Below are 12,980 nucleotides of genomic sequence, written 5' to 3' on the forward strand. Positions count from 1 at the left end.
ATGCTATGACAAAAATGCCATCCAACAGAAACATGCTCTAACAGTAACTCCTTGTTACATAACGCTATTATTTTATATGACAATTCATCAAGTGATAATCAAAAGAAGCACAATGCACCTGTCTCTCTATTAAATTAGGAACTTTAGTTTTACACTGAAAACTGATTACATGTAATCTGAATTATGTAATCAGATTCCAAAGATTAAGTACCTCAACTTCATTTGACTTTAAATATTTACTTGAAGCCCACTGAGATTTGGAATTTTTATTTCAATGATTTATCAACACATTTTCATGTTTACGGTTTTCTGATGTTAATGGTCACATGCAGGTAAACAAAATTTCCATTTTTACTGTTCAGGTGTTTTATTATTATTTGTTTTTGCTTTGAAATTATGTATTAATTTTAATTTGACATTTTTTTATATATAAGTATTAGCTTTTATTCAACACACATCACAACCCCCTGCAGTTTTTTCAGGAAGCCCAGTTTGAGAAACCCTATAGCATGATGTAATGTTTAATGCACTTTATGATGTTGATAACAAAGAACAATATTTTCTTGCTTTTATAAAATCAAATGGTGCCCAATAATCCCATATGAGATAAACGGATAAATGAGTCACATACATAAATATAAACAAATTTGCAACAGAAATAAAAGAAGGTCAGAGAGACATGACATAGCATTATAAGCAAATGCAATATGACGCTAGTCACTGAATGTTTAAGAATTTAGAATTTCTTTTTTTTTTTTTTTTTTACAACAAATAGTTCAGTTAATCCAGCCATTATAGGACAGAACCTGTTTGAGCTCATAAAAGAAGGTCAAAACCCCACACATTCCTAGAAATACACATTCAGGAGAATGTCACTATATAGACAAGAACCCACCCTCTTTTCTATTTTTTATACATTTGAAAGTTTTGTACATCTTTAATCCCGCCCTGCAGAGACATGCAAAGTCATATGTGTGAAAGACAGAGACAGAGTGTCATGACTTCAGTCTGATCAGCAGGTTGTTGTTGTGTTTTGACAGTTCACCATGTGCTCGTTGTCTTCGTGGTTCCCTCCCCATTGTTATCTTAATTACTACTTCAGCTGCCGTCACTCCTGTGACTTGTTAATTCCTTAATTCCCCCTCTTTTTAAGTTCCCCTCGTGTGTAGTCTTGTGTCCGACCGTTGTGGTGTTTAAGTACTACACTCTGTGACCATCAGCTAGTCTTGTCCTGCCGTGGTTTCTTAGGCTCCTGGTGCAGTCTTGTGGTTTCAGTTTGTCTCTCTTCTGCCTGTGCTCAGCCTCTTGTTTCATCAGACTTCTGTTCCCTGGTTCCTGCCCTGATATTACCAGAATACCCGGTGCCCTCTGCAAGGATCTCTCTGCTCTGACATTGTGTCAGTACTGATGCTTGGACTCTGTGGGCTTCTCTCTCTACCTTGACGTTGCGTTGGCTCTGACGCTGGGAATGTGTGCCGGTCTTCATCTTCTACTCTGCCTACTGGAGGGGCTGTAGGCTCGTGTTGACTGTTCCCCTCATCCTTCCTCTAATTGCGGCCACAGCCGAGTGGTGTTTGAGATTTAAATAAATTTGAGTTGAACCTGCAAATTGAATCCGTGTGTTTCCCTGACACAGAGTATGTTTATGAGCATGACATTGCTTTTATAAGATACAAACATTGAAAAGTCCCAGTGCAACTTTATTTAGACTGTTTTGGCACTAGGTAAGGAACTGTTGTAACTGACTATTCTGTGTGATATTGACTGTTAGCATTGTTTTCTTTACCCCCTCCTGGTAAATGTGGAAATTAAGTATACTCTGTTTCTTTAAAGCATCTTTTTTTTTCTTTTTTCTTTTAACGCACTTGTAACAGTAGCCATTTAAAATGATTCTATTATTTATTTATACCTTTTCTGCTGCCTTTTACTTTACAATAGCTTGTCACTCACTGCTGAAATGTTTGATACCGTGTGTGTTCTTGTCATGATATCTGCCAGTCAAGGGTCCTCCAAAAGCGTTCTCAAGATATTATAGGCTTACTTGACATGATCACAGTAAAAATCTTAAAAAAAAAAATGTAGCTGAAAAGAATAGCTCAATGCAAACTGTGCAGTCACGTGTCTTCCTCCTCATACATACCCTTATTATTTCTATTACAAAGTGTAGTTTTTAAAAAGGATTGTAATTAATGTGTTTTTTTTTACCCAGCACACCTGGGAAATCCAGACGCTGTATTCAGATCAGATGTGATTAGTGGTCCTGAGTGTATTTACATAACTCCATCATAAAGGGACAATTGTTATTCCAGCATTTCATTGATCCTTTTAAAAAGATTTTGTATTTGTACTGTGTGATCTCAGTCACAGACAACCCACTGAACTTAAAAGCGACTGGTTATGAAACTTACGTAATGATTATATGATGTTATACTGTATACCCTTACGAAAAAGAAGTTTATTCAAGTGTGCTAGTAGTATACTTCTTTTAAACTAAAAATAGCAAAGTATGCTTTTAGTTTACTTTTTATGTACTTCTCAGAAATATACTTAAAATGAATAAATAGATTTGTCTAAATAGATTTGAACTAAAAGTAACTTTCCCCAACACGTGTTTTCATTGTTATACGGTAGAGGGTGCTAGTACACATCTTCTGTACAGAATTTCCACAAGTGAAGAAGAAAAAAAAAAAAAACACATGTGAAGAAGACAAAACGGAAACAACAGTTAATAATAATTACAGTCAAGTTTTGGGGTGTTGATGTAATCTAACACGATCATCTGACAATTCATGACACAGCATCAAAACTAGAATAAATGTTTTTGTTTTTAAAGATACTCTTTCTTGCTTGTAATGTTCCGATTACATAGATACTCTGTTCTTTCTTTGTATGTTTTGTATGTTCAATATCAATAACAAAATATATACAATTAAAAACCTAAATAGGGACATAGCAATGTAGACATATATATAGTATATATTATATATATACTATTATATATGAAGAGGTTCAAGAAAACTTAAGTACTTTGAAACAGTACACTTTAAAGTTACAAGTATAAACTACTACCTATAACACTGAGTACTTTGTATACTTGCTACATAAAGTATACTTTTATTAAAAATATTACTTGAACTTTACTTAAGTACTGATATTTGTATACTTGCTACTTAACTTTAAAATAAACTTTTGAAGTATATACTTTTTGGTAAGAGTACATAGCCTATGTAAAGTATACTTTAGTTTTACAGTGTATATTCTCTCACATTAATACATAATCATACAAAACTTAAATTATAACAAGATATCAGTCTAATATCTTTGGGACAGAATAAGATAATGATAAGTCTTAAGATACAATTCAATTTAGAGCACCTAGACGTAAGAAAGATGGTATGTTGTTTCAGTTAAAACATGCGGTTGCTCAATCTTTACAAATTCTGTACAATTAGATTCTGTGAAACACATTTTCACAACAGCTGGATTTCAAAGAACGTGGAATTGAATTGTGTTGTTTGGTCAGGGGAAGTACAGACTTTGTAATTAGTGCTTTTATTAGTGCTTAGTCTTAACATTTACAACTTATATACACTAGTCATATGAAAGCAGTTCACATCACTTTATGACTTTATGATGAACTGATAGAAGGTAATCACACAAAAATGTATTGGTGTGCCTCACATTATCACTGAGTGATATCGTGATCATTGAGTTATTGTGATTTAATTTTCTTTCACTGTGCAATACTCACTATATATATGATTATTTATAATAGAAAATGAGAACTAACTTCTTCAGCCATTTGTTATTATTTTTATGTAAAAACTATTATAATGAAACAGTTAAAGAAATAAACTGACATTTTAAATCTTCAAGGAAGGTTGTTTCGTGATATGTTCCAGGAAACTTTTTTTTGTTCATCTCATGAGGAGATATAATCTGGTGGACATCACATGCTCATGTTTACAGCAATGACTATGCAGAATCCAAGCCACATTCTTACCACATGCCTTCTTGGGGTCTTGCCCAAAACAATTGAAAACAAAAAAAACACCAAATTGGTTTTTATTTCAACTCAGTTTGTACTTTTAATGATCATTTTTACAACAAAATATACACATACTTTTCACAGTGTAAAAACAGTGTGTTGAAAAGAGTTACTTCATTCATAAGAAATCATATGATAACTTCCCATTAAAAATATAACAGAAAAGAGATAAAAGATAAATAGACGTTAAAAAAAAAAAAAAAAACTCTTATGAAAACTCTTCCAAACTCTTCCAAAGATTGTGTGGCAAAAATAATTTTCTAAACAATAATAAAATGGATATATTCTATTCTTTAATATATTTAACTTACAGTAATGTCCTAAATGTGGTACAGTTTGAGGTACTTGTAAGTTAAGCTACAGTTTATTCAGTATTAGAACTGAACCATTCAAATGGGACATTTTCATAAAGTGCCGAGCTGAATAACAACTACATGCTGCATCTGCTACAGTGTAAATATATGTACACCACCTGGTTGCAAACATGATTAGCTATGCACTTGTTACCAGCAGTGTAAAGTCATACAGTGTAATTGTGCAGTGTAAGAACAACAGGCAGCAGCTTCATGGTCTGAGATAACAATAGAGTTCTTAAATGTTCACATTTGTGTAGTAAAAATGAATTATGTGCCCCACAAAAGCTTTTTATGTTGTATGATTATGTAATCAGTCATAGGAAGCACATTGAAGACATCTATTATGTGTCTGAATACATACACACACATTCAAAATTAATAAAACTACTCATAGACTCAGCTTTAATGAAAGACTTTAAGAGCCGTAAGTGCAGGTAAGAGGACTGAAACGGTTAAACAGAAGGGAGATGTTTGTGACCCACTAGAGGTTGAGTTGTTTGCTGGACTTATGGAGGTTGTGGGTGTTGGAGGGAAGGAACCCACAACAGTTGTCAGGAATGAGGCAAAGCTGGAGGTTTTAGTGAAGACCTGGACATCTTGAGCACGAACAGAGCGAGATGCAGTGCTGTTGGTCAGTGTTGGTATGGTCAAAACAGCAGCATGCATCCAAGACTGACCCAGCTTACACATCAGTGGACCACCCTGATCACCCTGAGAGAGAAAGAGACAACTCTTTACTGAATGGTACAAAATCGTGTTATTTGTCACTTTAAGTCTTCAATCATTTTAATGAAAAGAACTTTTGGTTTATTGGTAAATATCAGTGTTCTTATAATTTGACAAGAACGTACACTGCTGTTTAAAAGTTTACTTAACGCCTTAATGTATAATGCATTATAAAGGGTTATTAAAGGGTGTAATGCATTATAATTATTCATAATGTGCGTTGTACATTATATCTTGTTGTAAATAACTATAACCAAAATTAAAATGCATAGTGTAACAATGAACTGATAAGTGTTATAATCTATTAACTGTGGCTACAATTATTTATGACATTGTACAATGCATTATAATGTGTATTACATGTCATAATTTAATGCAGTAAAACTACTTTTATAAGTCATTACACATAAAGGCTTTATGTAAGGTGTTACTGTTAAATGTTCAATTATTCCACAATATGACTGTTTTACTGTATTTTGATTTAAAAAAAAAAAAATGACTTTGTAATATGCATTATTTTGTGTGTTGTGTTTATTTGAGATAAAAAATGTAATTGTGTTTTTAATTATAATTTGTATTAAGTTTAAATGAAGTGTTAACTTGCGAAAAAAAGATAACTCAGTTTTTAACTTATTTTGATTAAGTAAAAAATAACTAAAAAATGCAGCTGACTTTACAATAAAAACATGACAACATAATCATAAATAAAAAAAAAAAATTTTTAAAAAAAACCTGAGTTATCTGTTTTTACAAATAAACTTCATTCAAATGGTTGTATACATTATTTGAAAAATACTTTAAGGTAAGGTTCCATTCATTGAAATTTGTTAATTCAGTAGGTATCATGAACAATTTTAGTTTTAGCATCTATTAATGTTACACATAAATAACATGTTAATTGTTAATTCATATTTGTATATAATACAAACAGCTAATGTTCATGTATACAACTTGAAATGTATCAAAAGTAGTAACCTAGCTTGATAAATGCTCTAAACTGTTCATTTTAGTTAATGTTACCTAAGCGTTTACTACTAATAATGAATTAAACCTTATTGTATACTGTTGATTAACTTAATTAAAAGATGATTAAGTTTTATTGTATTTAAAAATTTATTTTTTTTGATGTTTGTAATATTATTATGAAAATAATGCAAAATGTTGTTTTGTTTTTAAACAGAATGTACTTGCCTCCTGTAAGTTCAAGGAACTTGTACAAATATTGTTGTTTGAGGATGAGTTTCCACAGCTCACAACAGAGGTCTGGTATTCCTGAAGAGTCTGATTCACTATAAAAGGAAGAAGACAAATTCAAATGAACAGGGACGGTAAATGATTATTAAAAATCTTTTAAACTTCTTTAAGCAGTTAGCATAGCGTTTAAAGGATTCACACCTCCTCCTGCTCCTGAGCCCCATCCTGCCACCCAGCACTGAGTGTTAGCGCTGAAGGTATTGCCTCCCATGTCCACACATATAGGCTGAATGAAATTTGTGAGGTTTGGTGCGACGGCCAGCTGCAAGACTGCAACGTTGTCACCTGTACCACTGCTGAGTGTGATATTGGCCACTTTTATAGAGACCTCATTGGGGTTGAAGCTGTTCTGATTCAGACGGCCCAGGATCACGGTCCAGTCAGAGGCATTGGTGGATCTAAACGAAAAAGAACTGTTGAATCAAATCATTTTGATTTCTCATCATATGTTTTTGTTTATTGTGTTTTAGTGGCATTACCTGGTAAAGCAGCTGGCAGAGCTCATGACAAATCGTTCAGCAATCAGTGTTCCTCCACAAACGTGACTGCCGTTGAACCGCAGGCTGGCCATCCATGGCCAAGCACCAGAAGAGGCGAAGGAGCTGTTTCCTCCAATGCGGGTGTTCAGTTTGGCGGTTCCACACACTACAGCTACAGTGACAAAGAGAAAGGGAATGAATGGTGGATTTTATAAGTGAAATATTTAGTATTTTGTATGCTTAGGCTACACAGTCACGGTCCATTGGCACAGAACGCAGAGTCACAGAACAGGCTTTCTGGCCAATGTTTGAATAAACAGGATTTTCAAGTTCTGTTTCTGCTTTTACACTAATGATTAGTTGACAGATAACAACAAGGGCTTCAGATTACTAAAATGAATACTGCATACTCTTTTCGGGTCCAAGCAACTTTAAGATTGAAAAAACGCATGGTGTACAGTCTGTTCACGTTTAATTCAGTGTGTCACTTGCAGTTTCTTTGTGATTAATTGTGAAGTTTACTAGCAATTTCTGAGAGAAAATTGTTTTGTAAAGATTTACTGAGTGACTGAGTGAGTCTGACTCAAGGCACAAGCCTGATGGTTTTTTTTTATGAATTGATTTGACTGACTCTGTAAAAAGAAACAGTTCATAAGATTCCTTTATGTTCATTGATGTGTTTAGGAAACTGTGGCAGGCTCTAACTGTTGCCAATGTCAAGTGCATTTAAAAATATATATATATTTTTTTTACATCAGAACAGTTCTGAAGTTCTTTCACCTTGACTGAAAATGACACTAGGAATTTCCTAAGTAAAAGCACCATTTCCCTTTGAAATCAAGAACACATTTAAGTTCTAGTACTGTACATGTAGCTAAATGGACAATGTGTATGCATGGTTTATTGGGAATCTTATTGGACTTGAAGGAATCTTACGTGCGACGGTTGTAGTTGTTGTCGTGGCGACAGTGGTTGTGGTAATGGCAGGCACACCACTACAGCTAATTGCCAGGTCACCATCGGTACCACTGGAGGTGAATGTAACAAAGCCTGGCTGGTTGGTGGTGATCTGCCCATTGATCCAGCTCTGGTACTTAGACACTCGGGCATACACACCAGGAAATTTAGCTAAAGCACAACCATTGCCGAAGCTCACAACTCCAGACTGGACCCAGAGCAAGCCCTGCTTGCTGACCATAGGACCACCAGAGTCACCCTGTAGGATGAAGAACAGATTAGTGACATAACCTACATATTCCAGTTGTACTTCACAGGTGTAATATGTAATATGAAATAATAATGGAAAGATCACATTGAATTATTTAATTTCGCAAACAACATTTTGTCTTTATATCACACTGCTGTCCACACAATATGAATGGCTGTTTTGTGAAGACGTAAAGAAATCTAGCTTTATATTTTGAGAAGGGGGTCCTTCACAAGTGGATCTTTATATATGAGATCCCCAGTCATGAAAAAGTTAGAAACTCACCTCTCCTTCATTATGGTACAAATTTCAGGGAATTTTTCTAAACTAGGACAAATGCATTTAATGCATAAAACAGATCCTTTACTATATTTGACTAATGTACACACTATAATATACTGATTCCTTGACTGTGCAGGCAAGAGCTCAAATATGTGAGTTTTGCAGTGTTTTGAAAGCCACTCACTAGGTTGAAATCGAAGTTTAAGAGACACCAATTCCTTATTATTGCTATTTTCACTGAAGAATATTTGCAACCCAATAAAACTATGAAATGACCAAAATGGATGTATAGGAGTTGTTACCTGACAAGAGTCTTTCCCTCCTTCTACTAGTCCGGCACATATCATGTTGTCAGTGATTGTTGAGACTCCATAAAAACACTTACACTGCCTGTTTCCAACAACAGGCACTTGCACTTCCTGTAGATTTTGCGGTGAGGGCAGGGGAACTGTGAAAGACATCAAATAATCAACTGTGCATCAGTACTGCAATAATACTGTCAATCAAGGTTTGTAAAACTAAAAAGCTTACCGCTTGACCCAATGTTTCCCCATCCGGTGACCCAGCTCACAGTGCGGTTGAAGAATGTACTGCTTTCTGAAGCCAGACAGACTGGTTTGATATACTCAGTAAATGTCACTGGTGAAGACAGATGCAGAAGAGTGATGTCGTTGTCATTAGTGCTGCTACTGTAGTCTGGATGTTTTATGATTGTAGAGACAGTCCTGGACACTTCGTTTGAATTTGTTCCTGACTGTGTCTGTCGGCCCAGGTACACAGTTAGGCCAGTGGGTGAAGTACTAGAATATGGTGGGAGAACAAATGTTAAGCATTCGCCACATCCATTATTTTTTTATAAGGTCTGGTCTATGATAGTTACTTGTCAAAGCAGTGAGCTGCGGTCAGAACCCATTCATTGTTGATGAGTGATCCACCACAGAAATGGCCGGTGCTCCTGTGAAGGCTGACCTGCCACGGCCAAGCACCAGCCGCTGCATTCTGTCCTCCAACTATCTTTGTGTTGAGAGATGCTCTACCACACACTGGCAATGATAATAGCAAATTAAACATGTTTTAGATGAACAGTTGGCCATAGCAACATTTTAATAGGATTTGGCTATTTAAATTATGTGGTGAAAACTAGTTACCATCCAGCTGTGCGTCACATCCTAGAAAACAAGCAACAAGTTCAGTTACCTATAAGTGAACCTATATATAACCTATAAATGCAATATAAAACATTTTCCCATAACAGAAAGAAATATAATGTTAGTCAAAATAATACATGCTAAAATACAGGATTTTTCTCAAGTCTCAGCAAGGCTGCATTTATTTGATCATTTATCCACATCATACTGTATGAAAATAGAGTAAAAGCAGCAATATTGTGAAATATAACAATTTAAAATAATCGTTTCTATTGTAATGCGATTTAAAAATGTAATTTATTCCTGTGATGCAAAGCTGAATTTTCTTAAATTACTCCAGTCTTCAGTTTCACATGATCCTTCAGAAATCATTCTAATATACTGATTTGCTTAATATCATTGTGGAAACATTACCATTTAAAAGTTTGGCCGCAAGTGAGATACAAAAAAACAAAACAAACAAAAGCAAGGATTCGTGATCAAAGGGAAAGTAAAGACATTTAGAACATTCAAATAAATGCTGTTCCTTTATACTTTCTATACACCAAAGAATCCTGAAAAACCTTTCAGGGTTTCCAGAAAAATATCAAGCGGAAAAAACTGATTTCAACACTGATATTAATATGAACCATTATTAATAAATGACCACCAATAATAAACGAGCAGCAAATTTTCATATTAGAATGATTTTTTGAAAGAATCATGTGACCCTGAAGAGTGGCTTAATGATGCTGAACATTCAGTTTAAAATATGTTAATTTTTTTTAAAAAAAAACTTTAAATACAAAACAGTTCTTTTAAATTGCAGTAATTTTTCACAATATTGCTGTTTTTACTGTTATTTAATTACTCCAAAATTTTGACTGGTACAGTAGTATTATAGTTTATAAAAATATTTATCCTTAAGTATTAATTATCCAATAAAAGAGCTTACCTCTCATTAGAAGAGCGATGGAAAATGCTACACCGAGTATATGGATCATCTCCCTCATCATCTTCATCTCAGACAGCACAGCTCAGATACCTGCACCTGCACCTGCACCTGCTCTTAAATATTCCAGTTAACCTGTTTCCTACACACCCACACAAGACACGCCTCCGTCTCTCTCAGTCTCTAAACTCTTTCAGTGTTCATTCGTCTTACTTATTGAGCAACCTACATGTCTTAGTGAGATACGGGACATGCTGGTTACACTCATGCATAATTCTCACCTGTGCAAAACTCTGAAAGCTGAAACTTGTTAAACGTGTTAAAATAAGGCATTCGTGTATTGGTATTGGTTTTTTAACCTTGTGCAGATTGACTAAGGATGCTCGAGGTGCTTTTAGTGTTTCTGTCAGATTTTAAAACAGGCAACATCCACAGCTCTATTCGTTGGTAAAGCTGTGTTGCGTGAAATTCCTTGAATTCTTAGCCTGATCTCAAGATAAAAAAGAGGAACTATCAGATGGAATTTTTGGTTGAACTCGGCCACGTCATTCATACAGAAACAAACATTTTTAGGACTAAATCTAACACTCATTAATCACCAATTCGGCAAAATGTAAAAAAAGTTACCAATTTCCATGAGGATGTGTTGCGATAAATTAGCTTAAAGTAAAATTTCAGTGACCTACAAATGTCAACCATAAAAGATAATTTAGCTGCTACATGAAAAAGAAATCTTCCCTCATTCTTCTGCAAAGGAATGTTCTTTTGACTGCATGATCTAATTACAATAGTATTTTTTCCAACAAAAGGGTGAGTCACGTACAGCAGGCATCACCTGGCTCATAGCCAGTGGAAACAAGCTGCATGCTTCTGCTAAAATGAGCCAAAACTATAAAAAGCCACAAGCTAATTTTGATGTAATAAAGTAACCATTTACTAATATATTTTAGGCCAGATTTTTATCTCATTTTGTATTATTTGTTTAATGTTTTTATTATAAACATAATTAAAACCTCAGTTAAGGGAAGTTTGCCTATGAATGGGGTGACAGTAGCATCAGCATTCCCACTTAAATCTAAAAATGTATTTTCTCATCTTTACTAATTATAGTGAGCATATTTCAATTATCAGTCAAAAACAAACAAACAAACAAACAAACAAACAAAACAAAACAAAAAAAAACCCAGCTAAAGGTGTATACCCATTGTGAGATGTTTTTAAATTACAATACTTTTGTAATACTTAATTAGGTAAATGATGCCAATGAATCATCGCAAGAAGGACACCTTAATTACTCAACTCAGATTTACTGTATCACGTGCACCGACATCAAACAACTTTTTCTGCGAGTATCAAGTCAAACTGGATATTTCTAATCTCAAATTACATGATGTATGCTTGTTTTTCATTTTAATAGATTGTTTGCAATGCAATTATGGGATGTAATGTTTTTCAGGCCTGCTCTTGAGCCTTTTACAGTAGGTGTCACAACATTGAGTGACTGACAAAAGAAAGGGTGTTAGACAGTCAAAATGTTTGTTGGAGGATTGAGAAACATAAGCGTAGCTTTATTAATTCCAGTCATGAAATAAAAAAACAACAGATAACAGGTTTGTGTTCTTTCCTCCACAAAAATGAAATAACCAAAAAACAATTTTTATACAGTAAAGTAGTTATAAACACAGCCAGTTGCACAGCTACTACAGTACATCTTAAAAACTAGTCTAACCAGCTAGCATCTAGCCAAGAAGAAATCAGTCTTTTTGGACCGAAATTAGACCAATCTACCTTTTATGTAAATGACTTACAAAAAAGCTTTAAGACCAAGGTTAGGAAAGAACCTCAAGCCAGGACTCAAACTCAGGTCATCCAAAGTGTTTGCCCACAAGTCTATTTAAACCATACTAAGAGCACCTCTCTCATCTGTATCATCTAGTCCTAAACAAGGAAGCCCAAGTGACTAAATCTATTTCTGGAAACTTCCTTCCGTGTAAAGTCCAGTGTAATCCAGTTTAGAGAGTTTGTCTTTTTGTGTCTTTCACAATTTTTAATGTGGATTATTTTTTTTATTTTTTATTGCTTTTGTAAATAATCATCAAATAGTGATATCTTGCTGCACTCATTATGAAGACCTTACAGTGAAGGTTTACAAGAAAAAAAAATGTTACTTGCCATTTCCTTGTAATTATTTGTGAAATCTACTAGCAACTTCTGAAAGAAATTTGTAGTAGTCACTCAAACCACACAAATGTTCACATTTTCATAAAATGTAAAAAAAAAAAAAACCTTAAAAAAAAACCTTTTGAACTGCTAGCTATGGATATTGTGGTGTCAAACACATCAGTACTGAGGCAAATTGCAGTTTATTTGAAAATGAGTAAATTAAACAGATACTAAGAAGAAACTAAAATAAAAAAATAAAACACCTGCGTAACTAAGGGTACTTTTCTCAGCAGCAAAATCTGACAGATAATTTAGGAAAATGCTTACATTTGCTTAAAAACTGCAATTTTAAAATGATCCTTTTTAAGATTTTTTCCTTACGGTTT

General features: G+C 34.2%; 1 protein-coding gene across 1 annotated transcript; it reads right to left on the minus strand.

Annotated features, from left to right (window-relative positions):
- Positions 1 to 4,062: 4,062 nt before the first annotated feature.
- Positions 4,063 to 10,567, minus strand: LOC109065685 (transmembrane protease serine 9-like). Its single transcript, XM_042720177.1, has 10 exons — positions 10,435 to 10,567; positions 9,501 to 9,521; positions 9,233 to 9,395; positions 8,884 to 9,152; positions 8,655 to 8,800; positions 7,800 to 8,079; positions 6,864 to 7,035; positions 6,526 to 6,782; positions 6,322 to 6,419; positions 4,063 to 5,115 (listed from the first exon to the last, which is right to left on the minus strand). Exons 1-10 carry the CDS (start codon positions 10,499 to 10,501, stop codon positions 4,807 to 4,809), a joined length of 1,782 nt encoding a protein of 593 aa, XP_042576111.1. The 5' UTR covers positions 10,502 to 10,567; the 3' UTR covers positions 4,063 to 4,806.
- Positions 10,568 to 12,980: the final 2,413 nt, after the last annotated feature.

The sequence above is a fragment of the Cyprinus carpio genome, chromosome B3 (genome assembly GCF_018340385.1).
Source record: "Cyprinus carpio isolate SPL01 chromosome B3, ASM1834038v1, whole genome shotgun sequence".
NCBI classification, from domain to species: Eukaryota; Metazoa; Chordata; class Actinopteri; order Cypriniformes; family Cyprinidae; genus Cyprinus; species Cyprinus carpio.

Bases quoted from the DNA above. Each gene is read 5' to 3' on its own strand.
- LOC109065685 (XM_042720177.1), bottom strand. From the start codon at position 10,501: ATGAAGATGATGAGGGAGATGATCCATATACTCGGTGTAGCATTTTCC. The intron at 9,522-10,434 runs GTAAGCTCTTTT...CTTGTTTTCTAG, and splicing joins CATCGCTCTTCTAATGAGAG to GATGTGACGCACAGCTGGAT. The intron at 7,036-7,799 runs GTAAGATTCCTT...TTGTCACTGTAG, and splicing joins AACAACTACAACCGTCGCAC to CTGTAGTGTGTGGAACCGCC.